General features: G+C 46.4%; 1 protein-coding gene across 15 annotated transcripts in view; it reads left to right on the top strand.

The window, feature by feature from the left end:
* PIKFYVE (phosphoinositide kinase, FYVE-type zinc finger containing) overlaps positions 1–24,508 on the top strand; it is a 188,419-nt gene extending 163,911 nt beyond the window's left edge. For 14 of the 15 annotated variants that reach the window (XM_075933821.2, XM_075933817.2, XM_075933820.2 and 11 more), the window contains 8 exons: positions 134–298; positions 931–990; positions 2,300–2,476; positions 3,028–3,131; positions 3,420–3,548; positions 8,511–8,772; positions 19,122–19,196; positions 20,825–24,508. In XM_075933821.2, coding sequence (XP_075789936.1) covers positions 134–298; positions 931–990; positions 2,300–2,476; positions 3,028–3,131; positions 3,420–3,548; positions 8,511–8,772; positions 19,122–19,196; positions 20,825–20,940 — 1,088 coding nt within the window. In that variant the 3' untranslated portion in view covers positions 20,941–24,508. Of the gene's footprint in view, positions 1–133; positions 299–930; positions 991–2,299; positions 2,477–3,027; positions 3,132–3,419; positions 3,549–8,510; positions 8,777–19,121; positions 19,197–20,824 lie in introns of all 15 variants that reach the window. The other variant, XM_075933815.2, reaches the window with a different exon arrangement.
* Positions 24,509–24,995: the final 487 nt, after the last annotated feature.

The following is a 24,995-nucleotide window of genomic DNA, read 5'->3' as shown; positions in this document are numbered from 1 at the left end:
GATAGGTTACTGTTGAATGGGGGTTTCCCCTCCTGCTGGAAAGATAGCTTGAGAGTATTTCTACGATAACCATTTCTGGGTTGCAGTGACTGTAGAAACTGTTTCCACTCTTTCCTCTGCTCACTCACTTTAGCAAAAAAGGCTTCTGGTGTTCTATCCTTCTTCCGTGGCACGGGAGGGAAGAGCCCTGATCTGTCTGCCCAGAAGAAAGAGACTTTGCGTGGTGCAGATAGTGCCTATTACCAAGTTGGACAAATGGGCAAGGAAGGTCCAGAGGGGCAAGGAGCAGATACTCAAGGTATGCGCTCTTCTTAGTTATGCGTTAGGACCGTCACATCTCCCAGGACCTAGTCTGTCTGTCTAAACCAAGCAAAACTCCAACCCATTCCAGGGGAAGTAAGTGTTAGATCTCTAAACCCCATGAAAACTCAGTGAGCTCCACTTGCGAGGCCCAGCATCCCTCTGTACTAGACAAGTGAACTTTGTGAAGGCTTCAGGGCTGTAGCACCAAGAGCTGTACCGAAGGGAGTTTAATGAACAATGCATTTCTGTCAGTATCTACTAACAATGTGCTTTCAGGATTCTTTTAGTAACCATCAGTTTTTTATAGCACACTAAGGTGGAATCTCATCTCTGTAGCCCAATTTGAAGCCCAATATGACCTTGTTCAACAGTGAGACTGAGGTTAATTCAGTTAGCAAAATAAATGATTTGTGTATGATTGTGAATCTTAACTTGTTCAGGCAGTATCTAATTATCTTGGCAAGTGGTGCTCTAGAACTACTGTTGCTAATAAAAATAAATGTTTTGGCAAACCCCAAACTTCCTTTAATGTGACTTCTATGCAGCACTAAGCATACCTTGTTATAAAATGTGGCTTTTGGTGCTAAATGTACATGCCTTGGTTAATGTTTCTCTTGCCTTTTTCAGATGAAGCAGATGGAGGAGATGCACAAAAGAAACAGTTAGCAAATCCCCATGTGGAACTTCGTGAGTAGGAGATAATTTGGAGCTCTTAATTGAGAATTTCCTGGTGGCATACTGCCCTCTTCACAAAACAGAGCATTTCCCTAATGAAACTGGGAGCTGATGAGTTGACAGTTCATCTTGAGCAGGAAAATGACTGTTTGCAGTGCAATGTCAATCTTACTAACAAATTCAAGTGTCCTTCAAGCAATAGTAGTGTTGTTAATTGCAAAAAGAGCCCTACAAGAGCTTTATTACCTTCATATGTAGTTCTGAAGCAAGCATTGGCATGTAACACGGGCTAACTTTGGGGGGGTGTTAACATAAAAACAAAACCCATCCTTTTCCCTTTTAATTGCTACCTAGCCAGCTTTCTAAGCACTTAACCCAGGGATAGGCAAAATCCAGCCTGCCACCATCCTTCAGCCCAGAGGAAGCCTGTCCAAGGTTTCCTGCCTGTTGTGTGCCTGCACACTGTTTAAATGCCATGCACCCCAGGGAAAGGGAGCTTCACACACTGCCCCCACCCCAGCACAACCTCTCCAACACCCTTTGGCCAGAAACTGGCCAATGGGAGCTGCCTGAACTGTGCTTGAAATGCAGACATTGCATGGAAGATACCCCTTGAAGTGCCAGACTGTGCATACACAATGCCCCCCACAGCTGGCCACTTTGAGCTGCCTGCGGGGGCATGGCAGGCAGGGAGCCTGCCCCTGGATCCCACTGGACTGCTGGCTGGGAGCTATCTAAGGTGCGTACCTCTCGGCCAGGGCCTGCATCTGGCACCTCACTCCCTCCCTTTGTTCCTCCACCCAACCTCCTCTCACTCCTGCACACGTGCCCCAGGTCACAACCCAAACCCTCTGCATCCATACTCTCTCTAGGTCCTTGTAGTCCAATTCCTATCCCAGGTCACAACCCCCTCAGACTCTGTACCTCCTTCTATACCTCTACTCCAGGTCAGAATCCTCCTCTGCACCCACAACCTCGTTCATGCAGTCTCCATCCAGGATCCTGCACCACCTCCATTAACATCATGGAAGAGTGCAGCCTTTAACCACTTTCCAAATTCTTGGAGTGGTTTCTCCCCCCCCCCCTCCAAAAAAAATATTGCCCACCCCTGAGTTAAACACAACTGAAAAATATTACTGACTACAATCTCTCTTGGGAAAACCAGCTTTGCACTTCATAGGGTCATTGAGTCCAACCCTCTGCTAAAAGCAGGACTAATCCCAACTAAATCATTCCAGCTAGGGCTTTGTCAAGCCAGGACTTAAAAACCTTCTAGCTTCCTAATTAATGAAGGACCTTCTCCCTCCACATCTCTCTTCAGAGTTTTCAGATGCTAATGCCAAGTTCTACTGCCGAATTTATTATGCTGGAGAGTTCCATAAGATGCGTGATGTGATCCTCAGGAGCAACGAGGAGGACTTCATCCACTCCCTGTCTCACTCACTGCCATGGCAGGCCCGTGGAGGCAAGTCAGGAGCTGCATTCTATGTGACAGAAGGTAAAACTGGATTATTTATGAAAGGGGAAGAAATAAATAAAATCTTAATAGTTTCTCGTGGAAGGGGTGTTTTCTGAATCATTAAGTGCAGCAAGAGGGGATTGGAGAACTCAGTTGCAAATCTCAAAACACAACTGGATGACAGACTTTCATAAAGTGCACACAGAAAATGCCATCAGTGTCCACTTTTCAGCAGTTCTGACAATAGCTGGTCAAGGAGATTATGTTCTTATGAAATATAAAACTTTAAGAGATGTCAGTTTTTAATATAATTGAAAGAAAACCTGTAATCACTTTTCTGGCTGTCACTGTTAAGGCAAATCACTGTTAAGACTTTTTTTTTTAAATTCTATCCTGAGAGCCAAGATCTTGAACTGTCCCAACAGACACAATTTGCTGCTGTCAAGGTTTAAAAAGAAAACTTCAGTTAAGTGACACAAAGGAAGACAAAGTCTTGAAGGATGTATAGTCTCTCTATATGTAGAAGGCATTCAACCTCACATGTTGTTTCCTTATAATTGGAATTACTGAGCCTTTCTCTGTTGAAACAGATGACAGATTCATTTTGAAGCAGATGCCTCGTCTGGAGGTCCAGTCCTTCCTTGACTTTGCCCCACATTACTTCATTTACATCACTAATGCTGTTCAGCAGAAGGTAGGAGCCTTGTATAAGCTAGTTTTTGGAATATGTCATTTTATTTAAGTGATTAATTATTTTCAGGCTACTAGCAATGAAAATGAGGGGCTCTGATGGATATAACAGGGAGGATTGGTTGTGTATATGGGCAGTCTTATAGGAAAAGTTTTTTTTTTTAATTTAAAGAGCAAAAATTTCACCAGGATTTCTAAATCATTGAGGTGAAAAATTAAATTCCTGATGCACAAAGTTGTGATGCTTACTACAATAGCTGTTGGAATGTTACCACTTTGTTCTCTTGATCAGAAACCAACAGCACTGGCCAAAATTCTTGGAGTGTATCGGATTGGATACAAGAACTCTCAGAACAATACTGAAAAGAAGCTGGATCTTCTTGTCATGGAAAACCTTTTCTATGGCAGAAAAATGTCTCAGGTAAGGAATAACTATGATGCATCTTCTGGAGTGCTTTTCCTTGCAGAAAGGTACAGCAGACCTGCTACTTACATTACTGGAGCATTGTACCCCTGAAAATGTTGACTTGCATAACGTATCAGCTTTGAATGTCTTCTATAGCCGTGATTAAGATTGCAGTCTTTTTCCATTAGACAGCCTATATTTGTCCTTGAAGTGTTGGATGTCAGTGGTGACCAGTAAGGTTTGCATGGACAGCTCAATTTTTTGAATGTTAAAAGAACATGAGCCTAAATCACATACAACTTGAAATTTGATGTAGAAGAACGTCAGAAAAGATTTATTGTTAACCCACTATCTTGATCGTTTGCCTAAATTTGGAGACTTTAATTTGAAGAAATTAGATGGCGGTTTAAGCATGTTGTAGTGCTTGCTGTGTCTGTAATGGCTTAAAGGTATATGTGACTTGCTGCCCCTGAGAGCATAAAGGACCTTGTATATTTGAGCTTAACTTCTGTGAGGGGGTTCACTCACCACCGTAGCGGGGGTCTGCCATCTGCCTCCGGAATCAGCTCCTCCTGCTGGCAGAGTACCTTCCCTCTGGTGGGGTTTTCCCTCTCTCCTCCAGGCGGCATCATCCTCTTCACCCCACTGCCCTCCGGCAATGCCCAAGTCAGACTGAGCCCCCCTTCCAGGGGTAGTTGTTTCTCCACCAGGCCGTTATACAGGCCCTGCAGTCTGGGGGTCTGTTTGGCTAGTGCTCCCCTAGCCCTGCCTTGCCTCCCCAGCCCTGCTCTAGCTCCAGGGAGCCTCCTGCTTCCCCAGCAGCCAGGCCCTCCCCCAGAGCAGCCGCCCATGTTCTTATATAGCTCCCTGCTGGGCCCTAATCCACTAATGCAGCCTCAGCTGGGGCTAACCTGTCAGGCCCTGCTCCAGGCTGGGGTTTGCCCTTAAAGGGCCAGTGCAGGGCAAGTGCCCTGTCACAGACCCTCCCCCTTAAGTATCTCTCCCGGGAGGGCCTTTAGCCGCCGGTTGCAACTGCACTGTCAGTCTTTATAGGGGTTCTCCGAGCCGGAGGGGGACCTGGGCCCTCCCACTCTCCAGGTCCCAGCCCAGGACCCTAAGGGTAGGCATCCTAGATGCGCTGCCCGACCGGGGGGGCCATGGCTGCAACTCACCGGTCCCCGGGCCTGTCCTGGACTGCTTCCTCCATCTCGGTTAGTCTTTGTCCATTTTCCCCCGGGGCGGGGAAGGGAGAAGGGAGAGCTCACCTCTCCTAGCCGGGCTGCTACACTCCCCTGTCGGTGCCTCCACTGCTCCGTCTGTCCTGGTCCCAGTCTCGGCCATCTCTGGCCATGTTCAGTCCTCCACGCCTCCAGCGGGGGCTCTCTTTTAAAGCTGGCGCCTCTTCCTGGGGACGCCAGCGCCCTGGTTGTACACTTGCTCCTGGCGGTCTTGAGCCTGCTGCAGATTCCTTTCCGCGAACTCACCGAGCCTCTTCAGCCTCTCTTAACTTTAGGACATAGTTTACGGTCCCCTGGACTCTGGACTCCTGCTCTTCCCAGGCTTTCTTGACCAGGTCTAAGATGCCTCGTGGCTGTCATCCGTACAGCAGTTCGAACGGCGAAAACCCGGTCGAAGCGTGCGACACCTCTCTGATGGCGAATAACAGGGCCGGCAGGGCTTTATCCCAGTCGCGGGGTTCCTCATCTAGAAATCATTTTAGCATTTCTTTCAGGGTCCGGTTAAATCTCTCTACCACCCCATCCATCTGGGGGTGGTAGACCGAAGTCCGCAAAATTTTTACTCATAGTAACCTGCACAACTCTTGGATCAAGCGGGATGTCATGTTAGTCCCTTGATCCGTTAGGATCTCTTTGGGAATTCCCACCCGGGCGAATATTTTGATTAGTTCCCCTGCTATCGTGGCTGCGGTGGTGTTCCTTAGTGGCACGGCCTCTGGGTAACGGGTTGCATAGTCCACCAGGACCATGATATATTGGAACCCGGTCGAGAATTTTTCCACTGGTCCTACCAGGTTCAGGCCCACCCTATCGAAGGGGACGCCTACTACTGGGAGGGGCACCAGTGGGGCCTTGGGGCATAGCTGTAGGCGCATGCGCTGGCAGGTGGGGCATGAATCACAGAACATCTGCATATCCCCGGCCAGAAAAACCGTTGCATGATTCGCTGTAGAGTCTTTTCCTGGCCGAGATGCCCGGACCAGGGGTTCGCATGGGCCAGCTCCAGTACCTTATTCTGGTAGCGGTGTGGTACTAGCAACTGCCAGACCACCCCCAACACCTCGGTTTCTCGGGCTACGCAATACAGGCGATCCCCCCGTACTTTAAAGTATGTCTCTTGTTGATTCGGCACACCGCCTTCCTCCCCTCCTCGGGCTTGCTCCCAGGCTCGTACCAGTGTGGGGTCATTTCTTTGTTCGTCAAGGAAGTCATGCTCAGTGACCCAGTCGGGCTCAGTTTCTGTTGCCTCCAGCCCCTCTCTCTGCGGGTCCGGGTCTGGTTGGTTCCATGCCTGTAAAATCCGGCGAAAGCCCGGCCAATCCCGTCCCAGGACCACTGGGTAGGCGAGCTGGGGAGCCAGCGCTACCTGGCAGATGCCTTCTTCTCCCTCACTCTGCAGCCGTACCCAAGCCGTGGTGTAGGGCCGTACATCCCCATGGATACACCTCACCCACATTGTGGTCCCGGCGGGCTCGGGGTTCGGGACCAACTCCTCACGGACCATTGTCTGCCCGCAACCCGAGTCTACCAACGCCTGAACTGGGACTCCCTCCACCAGTACTTGGGTGGTTACTGTAGCTCCTCGAGTGGAGTGAGGGGACACCCCCAAGGGTACCCCTTGCCCAAAGGAGTAGTCCATGAAGTGCCCCTCCTGTCCACACTCGTAGCAGCGGTTATGGGCGGACCTCCCTTCGGCCACTCCCTCTCCGACTGTCTCCTCCCGGATCCCTCCTATTCCGTGGTTCCCGGGAAGGCCTTCCTTTTCGGCCTCTGGTGGCCTCCTCGTCCATCCTCGCCCCTGGCCCCCGCGGGCCTCGGTTCCTTTGCTCCCCTTTCTGGCTTCCCTCTGCCCCTTAAGGGTCGCTCCACTCAGGCCTCTCTATCACGTCTCATCGGTCCTCCCGGGGGCTTGGCTGCCATATAATTTTCCATTACAGTGACCGCATCAGCCAGCGTTTGGGGGCAATGTTGGCGTACCCATTGCTGGGCCCCTGGGGGGAGGATTTGCAGGAACTGTTCCAGGACCACAACATCCGCTATCTGGGGGCTATCCCATTTGTCTGGTTCCAGCCATTGCCAGGCCAGTTCCCTTAGTTTCTGGGCCACGGCTCTCGGTCGCGCCCCATGAGAATATCGTTCACTCCGGAACCTCTGCCGATAGGTTTCTGGAGTCACTCCTATCTGGTCTAGTATCGCTTCTTTGGCTTTATAATATTTTAGGGCGTCCTGGGCTGTCAAGCTCCTATACGCGAGCTGCGCAGGCCCTGTAAGATAAGGGGCCAAGAGGGTGGCCCAATATTCCTCTGGCCAGCGTGCAGCTTGCGCTACCCTCTCGACAGTGACCAGGTACGCTTCTGGGTCATCCAGGGGCCCCGGTCCCTTGCTTCCATCCCCCAGCGGTCCAACACTCGTCCCTCGCCCTATCCCGTGATGCACCCATCTTTCTTGCTGCTGGGTTATCTCCCTAACCAGCTGTCTTTGCTGTTCCTGGCTTTCCGCAGCCAGCTGCTGCTACAACTGAATTTGGTGGTGGTGCTGCTGTTTTTGTTGCTCTGTGAGCCAGTCAAATATCTAGGCGGGGTCCATGGTCCTGGCTCTCCTCCCCTTCACACCAAGGAGGCGCCCTCCGCCCCTCTTGGGGTTTACCGCCGTTTTGTGCGGGTTTTTTTGCACACCCCCCTTTTTGTCTAGGGGTTCAGGGCTCTACCCATGTTTTCCACCATCTGTGAGGGGGTTCACTCACCACCGTAGCGGGGTTCTGCCGTCTGCCTCCGGAATCAGCTCCTTCTGCTGGCAGAGTACCTTCCCTCTGGTGGGGTTTCCCCTCTCTCTTCCAGGTCGCGTCGTCCTCTTCACCCCACTGCCCTCCGGCAGTGCCCAAGTCAGTCTCTGAGCCCCCCTTCTGGGGGTAGTTGTTTCTCCACCAGGCTGTTATACAGGCCCTGCAGTCTGGGGGTCTGTGGGGCTAGCGCTGCCCTAGCCCTGCCTTGCCTCCCCAGCCCTGCTCTAGCTCCAGGGAGCCTCCTGCTTCCCCAGCAGCCAGGCCCTCACTAACCTCCCCCAGAGCAGCCGCCCATGCTCTTATATATCTCCTAGCTGGGCCCTAATCCACTAATGCAGCCTCAGCTGGGCCTAACCTGTCAGGCCCTGCTCCAGGCTGGGGTTTGCCCTTAAAGGGCCAGTGCAGGGCAAACGCCCTGTCACAACTTCTTGCTACACTGGTGGAGTACAGCTCTTAGGAAGTTGACAGGACCAGTTTTCTAAGCCTTTTCAACAGGCTTATATGGCCTTTAGTGTTGTGTTTTGCAGCAAACAATACTGGATATAACTTTAACATTGATCCTTTTGCCTTCTCAACCACAGCACAATCTGTTTCATGTAAGAATCTCCCTTTCAGGAATGTTTTCTCCTCCCTATTGTCACTAAGTGGCAGAATTAGCTTTCTTTTATATACCATTTTAAAAGAAAATATCACATCAGGTCATCTTTAAAGTCTAAATCATAATACAGTAAAAGCTGTAAGTAGTGTACTGACATCTTCATCAAGGTCCATTGATTCATTGCCACCCAATCCCATATATCCAGCTTGGGAGTAATTGATTTAACTGAGATATTTGACGTTTCATGGTCTCCTAGTAAAATGGTTCATAGATTTGATACGCCGATATCTCTAACAGAGTAGAAGGGTGAGTAAAACAGACTTTATTCTAGTGAAACAAAATGCTTTTTCCCCTGCTAGGTGTTTGACCTGAAGGGCTCTCTGCGGAACAGAAATGTGAAAACAGACACTGGGAAGGAAAGCTGCGATATTGTTCTGCTCGATGAAAATCTCTTGAAGATGGTCCGGGACAACCCTTTGTATATCCGCTCCCACTGCAAGGCTGTGCTGAGGGCTTCCATCCACAGCGATTCCCACTTTCTTTCCAGCCACCTCATCATTGACTATTCCCTGCTGGTTGGCCGCGATGATACTAGCAATGAGCTAGTGGTTGGGATCATTGGTATGTAAGTTTTGCTCTTGTTCTTTCCTAGTACTTACCAGTAACTTCATGGACTTTGTCTCTTAACACCATAGTACCATATCTGTTTTTTATTTGTCACACCTTCTGTCTCTTCCTTTGAAACAAGCTATGTCAGGGATGGGCAATAATTTTTGCAGGGCGGGCACTTAATGAATTTTGGTACATGGTCATGGGCCAACTCCATCCCGGGAGCAGTGAGGTCTAGGTCAGAAAGGACAGGGCTAGGAGAGTAGCCTCCCCTTAGAGTTGTCTGCGGCTGGAGGCTTTGAATAAAAAACACATTAGGAGGCTCGCAGCTTCCAGCCCCGCCACCACCACATTGTCTGGGGTTGCTGCAGCTATTTAAAGGGCTCCAACCCCTGCCGGGTAGTGCCATGATCAGAAGCGATGAGCCGTTTAAATAGGATCCTGCCTGAACCAATGCCTGGAAAATCAGTGGCACAAACAGCAGGATCTAAATAGAAAGTGGCCAGATGCAATCTGTGGGCCAGGTCAAAGCGTTAGGCCGCATCCGGTCCCCCGGGCCACATCTTGTCCAGCCCAGAACTATGTGCTGGCTGTTCACAGTAACTTCTGAAGGCTTCCTTGGAGATAGAGCCATATTTGTGTCTAGTGTATTTGGAGATTTATGTGGGTGAATGACACCATTCAGAAGCTTCAGGGGGTAGCCAAATTAGTCTGTTACAGAATAAAACAAAAAATGGTGCTGGCCATTTGTTTTTTTTTTTATGCCATTCAGATATTTACCTGATCCACCCAACTTAACAAAGGTACATGTCATGAGGATTTGCTGAAGTATGAGCACACTGTCTTACTAATCTATTAGAGTTCTTTGAAGGGGTTAACGAACATGCGGACAAGGGGGATCCAGTAGATATAGTATACTTGGATTTTCAGAAAGCCTTTGACAAGGTCCCTCACCAAAGGCTCTTGTGTAAATTACATGGCCATGGGATAAGAGGGAAGGTCCTTTCTTGGATTGAGAACTGGTTAAAAGACAGGAAACAAAGGGTAGGAATAAATGGTAAATTTTCAGATTGGAGAGGGGTAACTAGTGGTGTACCCCAAGGGTCAGTCCTGGGACCAATCCTTTTCAACTTATTCATAAATGATCTGGAAAAAGGGGTAAGCAGTGAGGTAGTAAAGTTTGCAGATGATACCAAACTGTTTAGGATAGTCAAGACAGAAGCAGACTGTGAGGGACTCCAAGAAGATCTCACCAAACTGAATGATTGGGCAACAACATGGCAAATCAAATTTAATGTGGATAAGTGTAAAGTGAATGATTGGGCAACAACATGGCAAATCAAATTTAATGTGGATAAGTGTGCACATTGGGAAAAATAACCCCAACTATACGTACAGTATGATGGGGGCTAATTTGGCTACAAGAAATCAGGAAAGAGATCTTGGAGTTATCATGGACAGTTCTCTGAAAACTTCCACTCAGAGTGCAGCGACGGTCAAAAAGGCAAATAGGATGCTAGGAATTATTAGGAAAGGGATAGAAAATAAGACCCAGAATATCTTACTGCCCCTGTATAAAACTATGGTACGCCCACATCTTGAATACTGTGTACAGATATGGTCTCCTCACCTCAAAGATATTTTGGCCTTGGAAAGGGTTCAGAAAAGGGCAACTAAAAGGATTAGGGGTTTGGAAAGGGTCCCATATGAGGAGAGGCTAAAGAGACTGGGACTTTTCAGTTTAGAAAAGAGGAGACTGAGGGGGGATATGATAGAGGTCTATAAAATCATGAGTGGTGTGGTGAGGGCTGATAAAGAAAAGTTATTTATTAGTTCCCATAATAGAAGAACTAGAGGACCCCAAATGAAATTAATGGGTAGCAGGTTTAAAACTAATAAAAGGAAGTTCTTCTTCACACAGCGTGTTGTCAACCTGTGGAACTCCTTGCCAGAGGAGGCTGTGAAGGCTAGGACTATAATAGAGTTTAAAGAGAAGCTGGATAAATTCATGGAGGTTAGGTCCATAAAAGGCTATTATCCAGGGGATAAAATGGTGTCCTTGGCCTCTGTTTGTCAGAGGTTGGAGAGGGATGGCAGGAGACAAATCGCTTGATCATTGTCTTCGGTCCACCCTCTCTGGGGCACCTGGTGCTGGCCACTGTCGGTAGACAGGATACTGGGCTAGATGGACCTTTGGTCTGACCCAGTACGGCCGTTCTTATGTTCTTATGTTCACTGACTGTGGAAGTGTAATAATTTCCCTCACTCCTTTCCTTTCTCTCTGAGTTGCCTGTTGGCTTGCGTCCCTAGCTATATAAATGCTAACATGCATAGTGAGTACCTTTCTGCAGTCTTTTAAAGGAAAGTCAAGTTTGTGAATAATCCACATGCTCTGGAGTCAAAGTCCATATTAAAATAGGAAGTATAGCCTTTATATACTCTTCACTACCTTTCCTGTCTAAGCTGAGTGGTTATTTAAATCCTACTGAGGTAAAGTCAATCAACTTGTAATAAACTTAGAGAAGTACCTAGAAAAATGCATAGATTTTATTTCTTTTTTTTTTCTTTTTTAAGATTGGAAGGGTCCTTATTGTCTAGTCTTACCTTCACACTGCACAGGTTGTACAATTTCCCCTAGTCATTCCTTAATCTCATCTAATTGTGGATGAAGTAGAATACATCATAGACCACCAATCTTAAGGAAAAGACTTGGATAGTGTATCCACCATATCCCTTAGTACATTTTCTATGTCTGAAACCCTTAGGAGATAATAGGATTTCAAAATAAAGATACCAGCTCACTGCAAAGGAGGTTTTCAAACTGAGGTCTGAAGATGGGAGTTAGGGAATTTTTTGTGCTTCCTATTGAGCTATCAGAATGGCTTTCAGCTTTTAAAAGTTGGAAGAACTGAGGTCAAAATTCTATTCAGTTAAAAGCAGCAGACCAAAATGTCCCATGTACGTTAAATGTAAGCCAGTACTTCTATTAATTGTGTAGAAGTAAAATAAACAACACTGAAGTAGACTGGCCAAAACTAAATGTCCTGGAGGAAGCGAGCTCTCTTGCAATGGCCTGGGAAAGATTTAGATGGCCTCACTGGTTTCCATAATTGAGTTCCAGGATTTTCTTAAAAACAAAGCCAACTTTTTTAAAGCAAATACAGTTGGAAATTGCACAAACCTATGAGCTTTGCGCTCTCAAAGTGGGGAAAAAAAACCTACCAATATTGAGGCTATTTCCTAATAGTATAATGAAAATAAGCGTGACATTGTAGCTCTCCATCGAAAATTAATGCATTGAGGAGTATTTCACTCTGTTTTGCGTTTTTATTCCCACAGTTGCTTAAGCAGTAACACCCAACTTTGAGTAGTGAATCTCTTCATATGATGAGCTCTCTCTGTGGTACCAAGAGCTGTGTAAGATAATGTAGTGAAAAAGGGTACCATATCCATTTATCTTATCTGCTCACCGCCAGCTCTGGTTTTTTTCCTATGAATACTCACCACCTGCATTTGTAAAGCTATTTAGGTAGCATTTTTTATCAGATGACTGGGTATTCTGAAACAAATGGTGACAATACAATATTGTCGGCATAATGGAAGACTTACTTGCCTCTGTTGGATGATGAAGATAGGATAAATAGCAGAGATTTAAGCATATGGATCTCTCGGACTACATGTCACACTGTTTCTCAAATAGTGGTACATGTCATACTAAAGTGATTTGAGAGTACATTCAAATTCAACATCTACAGAACTAACTTGGGACCTAGTGTAACCTTCAACTTGGCATCTTGTATTCTTTGTGTGCTTCACTTTAGGTGTCTGGGCACTCCTGTGCTCATAGTCAGACTTTTGGTAGCAGTGCCTGGTTAGGTCACATGTGCACGGTCCCTGCCTCACACTATTCAAGGCAGTTAGCTGATGCCATGCAACCAACCCTCCTAATCCTTGTGCAACTGGGAGCAAGAGAGCCTGAACCAACACGAACAAGGGATGAAGGTTTTATTCCCACTACTGTCTCACAAAGTGCAGTGAATGGAGACCAATACTCAACCTCAGGGGACTCAAGTTTGTCAAAACGCAATAATTCAAGATGGTCACACTAGGCACAATAATCCCAGCATTAGAAAGAGGGGATTGGTTCTTAGCCCTCAACCTCAAGGATTTTCATATAACAAATGCATCCCCCACACTACAGATTTCTCAGATTTACTATTGGCAAAGACTATTTTCAGTAAAAGTACTGAACACAAACCACATGCAAGCTATGTATTATACAGACCAGCCATGAACCACATGCATGTCTGTATTGTACAGACAAGTGAGGTAAGCATGTTCATATCCCCTTTCTGTGGAAGCCATACAACTCTGGCGATGGTGCATTAGACACGATATCCACATCACCGTAGTTTACCTACCTGTGTCAGAATGCCATAGTGGATGCCTTTAGCTGAAAATTTTCTCAGGACTGAGAGTGGGAGCTCAGCACAATCCCCCTATACATTTTCCAACAGTGGGAGTTGCCCAAAATAAACCTCTTTGCAACCACCCAGAGTGCCAAATACTCACAATTCTACTCCAGGGCAGGCCTTCACAGACAGTCATTAGGTCATGGGTTCCCAAACGGGGGGGACGAGGGGGGGGGGGAGGCGGGGGCGGCGTGCCCCCTGGGAGCATGAAGAAATTCCATGGGAGGCGCAAGGCGACCCACCACACCCCCCGTCAATCCCACCTCAAGTTTTGCTGCTATTTTTTTGGGAGGCGGGGCCTGAGGGTTTCTCAAAAATCAAAAAGGGGGTGTGATGCGGAAAAGTTTGAGAACCACTGCATTAGGTGAAGCATTCTTCCTCAAGTGGAACACCCCCTTTCTTTGTGCATTCCCTCTCTTCCGTCTTTTGAACCTGGTAGATCTGAGATCAGACTAGATGGGTAAACAGTAATTCTAATAACCCCTGCATGTTCTTGCCAAACTTGGTATCCTTATCTCCTCAGGATGACTGTGCATTCCTCAATTACTCAATTCCTCCCACTTCTGCTTCATCTGTTGTCTCAGCACTCAGGCCGTCCCCTACACCAAGACCTCACCTCTAAGGCATCAGGCAGACATGCAGAAATCTTACTCAAACATACAGCTCCCCTGCATAGACAAACAGCCATCTCCCTCAGGCAAACAGTCAGGGTATGTCTACACTACAATGTTAGTTCGAACTAACGGACGTTAGTTCAAACTAACATTCATAGGCGCTACGCTAGCGCTCCGCAAGTTCGAATTTGAATCGAACTAGCGGAGCGCTTAGTTCGAACTAGGAAAACCTCATTTTATGAGGATTAAGCCTAGTTCGAACTTACTAGTTCGAATTAAGGGGTGTGTAGCCCCTTAATTCGAATTAGTGGGAGGCTAGCCCTCCCCAGGTTTCCCTGGTGGCCACTCTGGCCAACACCAGGGAAACTCTATTGCCCCCCTCCTGGCCTTGGACCCCTTAAAGGGGCACGGGCTGGGTATGGTGCCCGTGCCAGGTGCAAGCCTGCCAGCACCCAGCCAGCAGACCCTGCACCTGGCACGGCACAGAGCCACCCACCCGATGTCCCCCAGCCCACCCCCTCTTCCCGGGACCAGGCTGGCAGCTCCCGGGAGCTTGCCCGGGACCGCAAGAGGCGGGCACCTTCCTGGGCTAGTGTGGACATCGTGGATCTTGTCCACGATCTCCGCACTAGGCACAGGAAAGTGGCCGGCTAGGGCAGGAGAGCTGCCAGCCTGGCCACCCAGGAGCAGGTGTGCATGATAATCAAGGGGGTCCACTGAGACCCCCGACCCTGAGCCCTGAGCTTACAATGGCCGTCCTGGGTCAGACCAAAGGTCCATCTAGCCCAGTAGCCTGTCTGCCGACAGCGGCCAACCCTAGGGACCCTGGAGGGGATGGACCGAAGACAGTGACCAAGCCATTTGTCTCGTGCCATCCCTCTCCAGTCTTCCACAAGGCAGGGACACCACTCCTACCCCCTGGCTAAGATTACTCCATGGACCCAACCTCCATGACTTGATCTCACTTCCCTTTAAACTCTGTTCTAGTTGTAGCCTTCACAGCCTCCTGCAGCAAGGAGTTCCACAAGTTAACTATTTGCTTTGTGAACAACAACTTTCTCTTACTAGTTTGAAGCCTGCTACCCATTCCTTTCCTTTGGTGTCCTCTAGTCCTTCTTTAGGGGAACTCATGAAGAACTTTTCTGAATGCACCCTCTCCACCCAACCCCTGCTTTTAGAGACCTCTATCCTGTCCCCGCTCCATCTCCTCTTTTCTAAGCTGAACAGTCCCAGTCTCTGTAGCCTCTCTTCATCTGGGACCTGTTCCCAACCCCTGATCATGTTAGTTGCCCTCCCCTCTCCCAGCCTTTCTCTTCCCCTCTCCCACCTCCTTTTCCCAGTCTCCCCCAGTTTTGTTCAATAAAGACAGAGTCAATGTTGGAAGAAACGTTATCTTTATTTTGTACATCAGGAAGGGGGGCTAGGGAGGGGTAAGTGGAAGGAGGTGAGGGAGGAATGGGGTACGAGCCCCCGATGGGGAGGACTGGGCTGGCTCTGCGGGCTTCTGGGGGTGGAAGCACTCCTGCAGCCCCCCAATTGCCCCCTCTCCCCAGATGGCAGCCTGCGGCAAGTGCAGCCGGTCTGATGGCCGAGTGGTGTGATGTGCCCAGTGTGGGCACTCCGGGCACTCCAAGCCAGGACTGGTTTTCAAGCAGGGCACCCCTGAGAACTGTCTGTCCGGGGTGGGGGTCGGGTCCCTTTAAGCGCAGCCCTCGGCTAGCCTGAGACAGCATCTCCATGCTCTAAGTCCTCCTCTGATGCCTTGCCGGCACTGCTTCCGGCCATCCTTAAGCCCTGTTCAGGGTCCACTCAATGTGGACATGCTAGTTCTAATTAGCAAAACGCTAATTCGAACTAGTTTTTAGTTCTAGACGCGTTAGTTCGAATTAGCTTAGTTCAAATTAACTAATTCGAACTAAGTTAGTTCGAATTAGCGCTGTAGTGTAGACGTACCCTCAGAGAAGCTCTCCCCTAAGTTATAGTAGGACTGACTAGCCACAGACAACTTCTCAGAATCACACTCATCCCTTTCACAAACCCTGCTAGCTAAAGGTAACACAGAAGATTTGCATCCATAAATGCTTTGGGGGTAGGTTGAAATATCTGCCCAATTACACAAATCTGCCATGCCATAATCACACCTCATACCCACACGGTTGTACACTGAACTCCTAGGAGGATACAGTCTCTGTTGTTTTTCCATTCTCTGTGTCTGGAATTTCCTGGGGTGTTGAACAATGACTGGAACATTTGTGGGAGCAGGGTAATTAGTTGGTGATGTTGGAGTGCTCAGCTGCTTAGCTTTCAGCATTTCCACTATGGCCTTCACTTCAGCAATGTGCTTCTATTTCCGCTTGCCTCGTCTCTGCCTCTATTTGCTCCATCTCTATAATTATTCACAAATAGTTGCTTCAGTCATAGTAAGAGCTCCAGCTCTTCCTTAGTTAGAGGTCGGCCTGCAGGAACATGCTCCTGTCACCCCTCCTTGGGGGGGGTGAATCTGTCCTAGAGCTAGACATCTTTCCTTGATTTGAGGCTGTTTCTACCTCAGGGTGTCACTTGGAAAGGGTTTGTTGTTGTAGGGCCACTTTGCCCGACCGCAAAAGCATGCACTGGGCTGTTTCCCTGCCCTATTCTAGCCTAGCAATCCAGTTGCCCAAAAAGCTAGAGAAAAACAAACTTGTCTGGTGTTGGCTTAACCTTCTGTGCGCCTTTCCCCAGGGCAGCAACAGAAAACAAAAGAAAAAAGAAACCTCCAAAGCTTTCAACTACTCTCAAGAAAAACCTGTGTCCTTTTAAAATCCTAGGTTCTCAAAATGACCCCACAGCTCTGCCACCATGTCAAGACTGTTCCTCACTCTGACATGACAAATCCAGAAGTGGGGGCCTGCAAAAGTACCCCAAAACCTTATTTCTACAGGCTTTGGTACAACCCCCCCCCCCCCAATCCTAATACCCAGATTTTGGGGACTATCCCAAGCATTCCAAGAAAACCAGGGAAGAGATCACTTGGGAAACCTCCTTCCTAAAACCTCAAGGGTACCTCAAGCTCTTTCCCCCAAAAAGAGCTTGAGAAAAGAGAACACAAGCTGCAGCCTGTGATAGTTGCCCTTCTGTCAGACAGGTAGACACACACAGACAAACCTTCTAGGACACAAAAATGAACCAATACTTATTAATTAAAAAAAGAAAACAAACTTTTATTATCAAAACAATACTACCGTTGCAAGCATAGTTGAGGTGGCTAGATGGTAAGAGCCACCAATTGATATACTCATGGGGGACCTCCCCATGGGCTCAAAACTTAGTTACAAAAGAGAGAAACAGCACAGACATCAATTCCGAATTCCCAAACCAGAACACAGTAAAACCTTATGGGCTAACTAAACTTTTCCCTGCTTACACATTTTGAGAAGACTTTTCTTGGAGAGAGACAGGCCTTCCCATCTCCCTGTTTGGAAGAAACCGCTCTGACTCAGACAAAGGAGGGAAAAAGATTAAAAATTCCTTTGTCCCAGTTTGAAATTCCTATCTGCGTTACCATTGACTGACCAGATACCTGGCTAGGGACAGGAGACATATTTAACCCTTTAGTCCCCAGGTGTTGGCCAGCTTTTGTGGTTGACAGGAGGTACAAAAGATACTTTTACACAATCACAGAGAAACAACTTATCACATGTATGCCCTGAAATGGAAATTGTTTAAGGCACAGTACCAACAAAAACAGATGACATGCATCCCAGTATCACCATCCTTGATCCACATTTCCTCAAAGCACTCAATAATTCTTACCTTGACCTCTGTGAATCCACCACGCTATGGGACCTGAACCTGGTCTTTTGAGCCCTCTCCTCTCCTCAATTCAAACCACTGGAAACGTGTTCCACTTTTCCATGAAAGTAGCTTTCCCTATGGCAATTAAATCAGCCAGATATACAGGAGAATTAGGAAGTGTCATGGTATTTAAGGATAAGGTATCCCTCACATTACATTCCAAATTGCTGCCAAAAATAGTCTTTCCGCTTCAACCAGCCTTTTTACCTGCCAACATTCTACCTTAAAACCCACCCAGAGAGAAGACATTACATGTTTCATACTCTTTGACATTCAGAGGGCACTGGCTTTTACATAGACAGGACTAGACTATTCCTTAAAACACATAGATTCTTCATAGTTATCACTGAATGCTGCAAAGGGTGTGCCATCTCTAAACAAGATTATCTAAGTGGATCTCCAGTTGCAAAAACTCTGCTACTTTCAGTGTGATAGCCAACCCCTCACAGGGATTCGCATTCATTCCACTAGAACAGGGGTGAGCAAGATACGGCCCACCGGGTTGTTTAATCTGGCCTGCCCTGCTGAGACCTTGACTGATGCTGTTCATAGCGGCTGGTGGTTCCCCCTCTCTCACTTTCCCCTTTGCTATGGGAGCACAGCACCTAAGGGGAGTCATCAGTCATTTGCAACAGCAAATGACTTTGTGTACTCCGCCACCCTCAGGTCCTGATTGGCCTGGGAGCAGGAGAGTGCGCAAAGTCTTCTCCCTCCACCGGGGCGCACAGCGCCTAGAGGGAGCTACCAGCTGTTCAAACTCTGAAGCCTCCTGCTTCCATTGGAGGGCACTGCTCTGAAGTCACCTAAAGTAAAGCATCCACAGAGACTGCACTTGAAGAAGAGAGGTTTACTCACCTTTTGCAGTAACTGTGCTTCTTCGAGATTTATATCCCTGTGGGTGCTCCACTGTCCTCCCTCCACCCCTGTACTTCAGTATTTCTTAATCAGTCTTTACAGCAAAGGAGGAATGGGGAGAGGGAGAGGCAGAGGCAGTTAGTTGCAAAGCGTTAGTTAACTGCCTGGAACAGCACATGTGCGACCCAACCAGACACTGCTACCAAAAGCCTCCAAATAAGAGTGCCACACAGACATCTGAAGTAGAGCACCCACAGGGGCACATATCTTGAAGGACCTCTGTTACTGCACAAGGTAAGTAACCCTCCCTTCTTTTGCTTATGAAGATTAATTTATATACTCTGTTTATATAGACTGTCCTAACTTTTTTCAAGTGTGTACATAGTGAATAACTGGTCTGTTCTCTTTGGACTGTTGAGCTATTTTCTCTGCCAGTGTGTGAGAGAGATGTGAAATTGTCATGTTGGCAGCAAAGACTCATAACTTGATGTTTTCTGCCATATACCAGAAATATATTTATAATTATCTAGAAATATCTGTATTTGAAATATGAGCTTAATGACACACCTTCCTGTATTTGTAACAGATTACATTCGCACATTTACCTGGGACAAAAAGCTTGAAATGGTGGTAAAGTCCACGGGTATCCTGGGAGGACAAGGTGAGACCAAGTTACATTTCATGTTTTTTCGGATTATGTATCCTACTATTGGCAGATTTGAGGGAAATAGTATTCCCTCCCCCCACACGCCATCATCTCTCTCATACAAACTTATGTTGCAACTCTTGTCCCTCATTCCAAAGACTATGCTCAGCATAAGAGCCTTGTGTTCTCATAACGTGGTTGATACTGTTAATAGCCATACTGCTGGAGGAGCAAAGTCACCTCCTATCATGCTGCTCTCCTGTCTTAGAGTAACATGTCCATATCTATTGCTGGATTATTTGCAGAGGTAACTAATCTCTTTAGAGTAGATTCAGATATGGCTGTTTCTTGGTTTTTGGGATTGAAATCTCTTCTGTGAAAATTCCCCCATTCTGTGGGCCTAGAAGAACTGATTCTTGTCTTGCATCTACCTCCCTTCCTCTTCCCCTGGGATATCATGGCACTTTATAACCACTGCCTTCCCACACAATGTCGATGTGGCCCTCACTACTCATTGTGTTCTGAGTTCCTCTCAGAAGGAGTATTTGGCCATGTGACTTTGTAATGTCAGTAAACTGCCAGTGGTGGAGAGCTCGGAGGGGAAGTGCTTACAGTGGACTGGCTGCAGACCAACAGGAAGAAGTCTTGTGGCTGGGACACTGGAGACTATTCAGTCCTCAGCTCTGCCTCACATTGTAGAGGGCATGTCACTTCCCACTGACCTGGCAGGGCGAGGGAGAAGAGAGCAGCTGCCTGGTGATTCAAAAAGGCCTGCAGCTCCTGGACACTGCTGTAGTGGCAGCCAGAGTCCATGGCCCTTTAAATGGATGGTGAAGCCTCTGGTGGCACGCTATAGGCAGTGCTGAAGGACTGGTTGGGAGAGACTAGCTGTGACGTAGTGGGGATGCTGTCTGCTCTGTAACCCGGTGCCCCCCTATATTGTGGTGTGTGATTCCCACGGACTCATCCACATGTTGTGATATAGTGTCAGTTCCTTGCTGGTTGCTATGCTGTGGGCTGTAGATGACCCCTACTGGCCTCTCTGTGAGCACTAGGTGGGCTGCCTAGATCACGTGGACAAAGACCCAACTGGTCAGACTGGTTGAGGGCAGCAAAGGAACTAAGGAAGTGAGTGTGTGGGGGAAGGGGCAGGCTTTGGCTGGAAACCATGAAGGAGACAGACTAAGGAGGGGAGCTGGGAGCTTAGGGATCCAGGCACCCCATTTCAAGGGGTCTGAAGCATCCTGGCCTTGACTCCTGTAGCCACATCAGGTCTGTGCTGTGCTGTATCCTGGAGAAGCAATAAACCCTCTCTATTCTACTGGCTGGCAGAGTCTGTTCTTGCTGCTACGGGGCTGCAGGATCGAGGGGAACCCTGGCGCATCGTCACACTAGCTCCAAGTCCCCTCCCTTCTGCCCAAAACCCTGCTCCTTCCTGAAGCATGGAGCAGACTTCCCTCTGCCCCCCACACACTCATGCACAGTAGGCCTGGCAATTCTGTTGGCCACTCTTATTGTGTGTGCAGTACTCCATGCTATGGAGCCTCAGGCTCTAAACTCTACTTTAATGCAAACCTGATTTTTTTCCTCTGTGAACTCTGATCAATCTGAAATTGTGGCATTTTTGTCTTTTTAAACACAAGGTAAAATGCCAACTGTGGTCTCTCCAGAACTATACCGGACCAGGTTTTGTGAAGCAATGGACAAGTATTTCCTGATGGTGCCAGATCATTGGACAGGGCTTGGTCTGAATTGCTGAGCTAAAGCACAGGTTGTGGGGCACCAGGAAGCGCTGTGAAGGAAAACATTTCCTGATAGAAGAGGACATAAACCGTGGTAGGCAAAAGGATCTCACATCAGCATCTGCATAAGCCATGTGCATCACAAGTATAAAATCTGTATCTTACCTGCACTTCAGTTACTGACATGAGAGGATTACAGCAAAGGCTGGCAGCTGTTATTGAAGAAGATTGAGAATGGGGTGACTTATTAATTCTGCTGTTAAGAGGCCATCATCCAATACAGATTTCTGTACACTGTCCCTCTTATCACACCATTGAAACCAGGTGTTGGCATCATTTTGCAGAGAAGCAGGTGAATTCTGCAAGCATATCTTGTACAGTGGCTAATGTAAGTTTGTTTGTAGAGGGGTGTATGTGATTTGCATCATTGTACAGTGTGATAGTGCAAGGGACATAGAAAGCTTTGGAATAAGCATCCTGTTCATGGAAAATCTAAATCCATACTCACTAAGATCATTACCACTGCAGTGCTCTGAAGCAGACCTTGTAAGAATCAGAGTGAATAACTTGTCCTGTTGTGCACTTCGCAAGTTCAGTTTTTACAGTCTTCTGTAAAAAAAAAAAACCCTTTGTTTTAGTCAGCAATGACCATTATGCTATCCTTTTATTTGTACTGAACTTTTATGTTCCTAAACATATGTTCTTTTATGTTCCTAAATTCATTTCTGTGAAGTGCAATTTGCTCTGCATGTCATAATGTAGTTTTCAGCAGCCTCACATAGAAATGGAGCAATCTTGAGTGAGTTCAGGACACTGCAAACAGTAGGAACATAAACCAGACATTCCCAAAGCCCCAGAAGCAGACTCTTAATCCTTTCATGAGGGACTTCTGTGGTATAGGCACTACCTGGTCTTGCATTATGAATCATACTGCCTTACTGGTGCCACTAACATCCCTTGAAGAGAAGTTCCAGTCACTTCATTTCATTCCCACATAACTTTCACCATCACGTTTCTTCAGAGTAAAATGTCTTGCCAGCACACACTGTCTTCACATTTGTAAGACAAGATTCGACATCTCGACATCAGTAACATTTAATACCTATAAGCCAGGTGGAAAATACCAACAATATTTGCTTTTGCAGCACTGAAATGAATGTTCCATTTTGTTGGTGCTCTTTGTGGAAACTGAATTAGGAGGTGTTTTTTTGTGAGATGTGTGGGGATCTGTGAATCATAACTTGAAAATAAGCACTTTTCATTTTTATCCATTTTACTTGTTTTTTGTAGACGTGATGAAAGTTTACTTACTTTAGCTTTAATATAATAAAGGCCAGTAGAATTGAAGGTTTGTATGGATGTCAGAGGCAAATTCCATTGTCCTTGAAACTTACTTTGTAGGACACAGCTAAAACTAAACATCTGGAACAGCACAAGTATTCAGACCCATTATCTGCTATGATCTGCTGTCACTAATACTAGCTGCACTGAGTAACTGATTTTTAACAGGTTGATGGTCATTCATGAACCCAAGTATGTGTGTTAGAAAGGATGGGCAAAGCAATTAAAAATGTCAGCAGTGGTGACCTGACCAGGTTGTTCAAATAAAAATGCAGGTTGATGCTGAGCTGCTGTGAATTGATAGAATGCTGCTGTAGTGTTCATGTCCTGTCAAGTAAAAAGCTCCATTAGATTCTTATATTTGGTTGACATCCTGCAGAAAGAGAAAGGAGAGTATCTAACTTGGATTTAAGCTACAGAGGTCTCATTCCCGTTGTTCAGAATGCTTGTTTGTGTTTCTGGATCCGCTACTCATCCGCACTAGTTTACAGCTAGTGATGCTGTGAAATTCTGAAGCTTACTTCAGAGTCACACTGTGGATAGATCTGGCTTTCAACTAAGGCTTGGTTTTTTGCCCATTATGACAAGCTGACTCTTGACAAGGTCAAGTGACTTACCCAGTATCGTGGAACTGCAGTCTTAGTTAAAAGAAGTAACTCAACCATGTTTTCATTCCGTGTGGGTGGGTGGGTGAGGAAAGCATTACTATACATCTTCCACACCAGAAATATCCCCTAACACCCATATGGTTGCCGAAGTCTATATTACAAGTTTCCAGGAAAGCTAATTGATACTTTATTCTCTAGCCCAAGTGATTTTTTTCCTCAGTTGTGTTACCATGAAATCTGAACGTGGGTAACATTCAAGTTCTTCCCTCTGTTAGTCATTAGACTCTGCAGTGCCCTTATTTTGGGTACAAAGAATAGTTGCTCTCTCTAAAGCGATATATGTTTTCTCTCCATGCTGCTACTTAAGGTTATTAGTAACTGTTAATTGTAATTCTAACATAACAGTGGAAATTTCCCAATATTGGGATCCACAGGAAAAAAGTAAAATGTAGAATTGACTTTAAAAAACAAAAAAGTGTGTACTTTGCCCAGATGCTTTGCAGAAGTACTACTTGAAACCTGAAAATGTCCCTTGTATCCAGGGACAGATCCTCAACAGGTACAAACTGGTATGCTTCTGAAGTCAGTGGAGTTATGCCAGTTGACATCAGCTCAAGATCTTCCTGTGACATTTAGTGGTAGTGCTTAGGCAGTAAATTACTGGTCCTGGGCTGACAGACTGATAAATAATGCTGGCCTTGGAAAATAAATAACTGTGAACTTGAAGGTTTTGAGATTTGAAGAATTTGATCTGATTCAATTGGGGCAAAGTTCAAGACGACAACACCTGCTGAAAGGCATTGCAGCACTTAACTATATACTGTGCAACAGAAAGGTAGTGTAAATCACAGTAATGGGACTGGCATCTCTTGACACATGTTATTCATTAGAAGTAAGAATTAGCCTAGTATTTCCTACTACAAAACTGAGTTCCTCCAAAGGAAAGTCACCAGCAATATTTTTGTGGACAGAAGACAGTGTTTCACATCTGAAAACTCCTATGAGAGCTAACACTGGGCAGGTGAGATGCTAGCCGCTGTAGCTGAGCTAGTGCAGGATCCTTGAAGTATTAATAGAGGGAGATTATAACTCATACAGTATTATGGCTCCATTTAGTGCAATGATTTCTCAGTTTTGTAACACAGGTGTATGTACATAGACTAGTAAATGAACTACAATTGCAGTTATTAAGCCCCACTTTTAGATGCTGCCTTAACAGTTGTATCAGTCTAGGGAGTTCAGGCAAATATGTTACTTCTTGAATTAGGTAAGATTAACAATTCTTGTGTTGCAGTATCTGTATGGCACAACTTCTTTTAATGGCTTAGGGCTGGGTTCTGCCACCCTAATGAACCCTGAGTAGGCTCATTTGAGACAAACGGTTACGTGCTTAACGACGTGCTCCTCAACATGTCTGAAAGCATAGCAGAATGACACCCAGAGTTACCAGTGATGAGACTGACCGTATTCTAAAGCACTCAATGTACCATAATGTGTATATATTTCTATTGTACCTTGATTCCAGCTGTATTTTATATTATTCTGACATGTTAAGATATTTAAAAGCAATTGCCTTGACTATTTGGAAAACTGAACTGTATGTAGATAGCAGTCCCAATAAAGTAATTAAAATATACCTACTATTCTGTACATTCCTTTATGTACATTTGCTAAGAACTTTATCAAAATTACAACCAATAAACTCATATTTGCCAGTGCCCTGGTATGATTTAAACAAGACATGCAATTTGTGTTATGTCATTAGGGCAAGATGTCTGAAAAAATTACTTGAGCTAGATTTGATTTAATGCTAGATCTAAACTAGCTTGGATATGGTTACACATGCTGTAATCACATCTCCTGGCTGCAGAGTTGACATACTTTCAAAGGTGTAAAGTTGTCATGTCTCTTGCTGCAAGTACAGTGACAGCTGTTGATGATCCAGTTGTCACCATTGAATTATGTTTTGTTGCTGTTATGAGATGTTTGGCTGTTGTCCTGGCCAGCCCAGCAGACTCCAAGAGAATCAATCCCCAAGGACCACAAAATCAGGTGAGGTGTGAAAGCACCAGGCCAAGTTTGTCAATGACGCAGAGTCTAGATCTACACTAGCAGCTCTACCA

Source organism: Pelodiscus sinensis, chromosome 7 (genome assembly GCF_052426305.1).
Source record: "Pelodiscus sinensis isolate ZL-2025 chromosome 7, ASM5242630v1, whole genome shotgun sequence".
Classification (NCBI taxonomy): domain Eukaryota; kingdom Metazoa; phylum Chordata; order Testudines; family Trionychidae; genus Pelodiscus; species Pelodiscus sinensis.
This window is presented reverse-complemented; position numbering and strand designations above follow the sequence as displayed.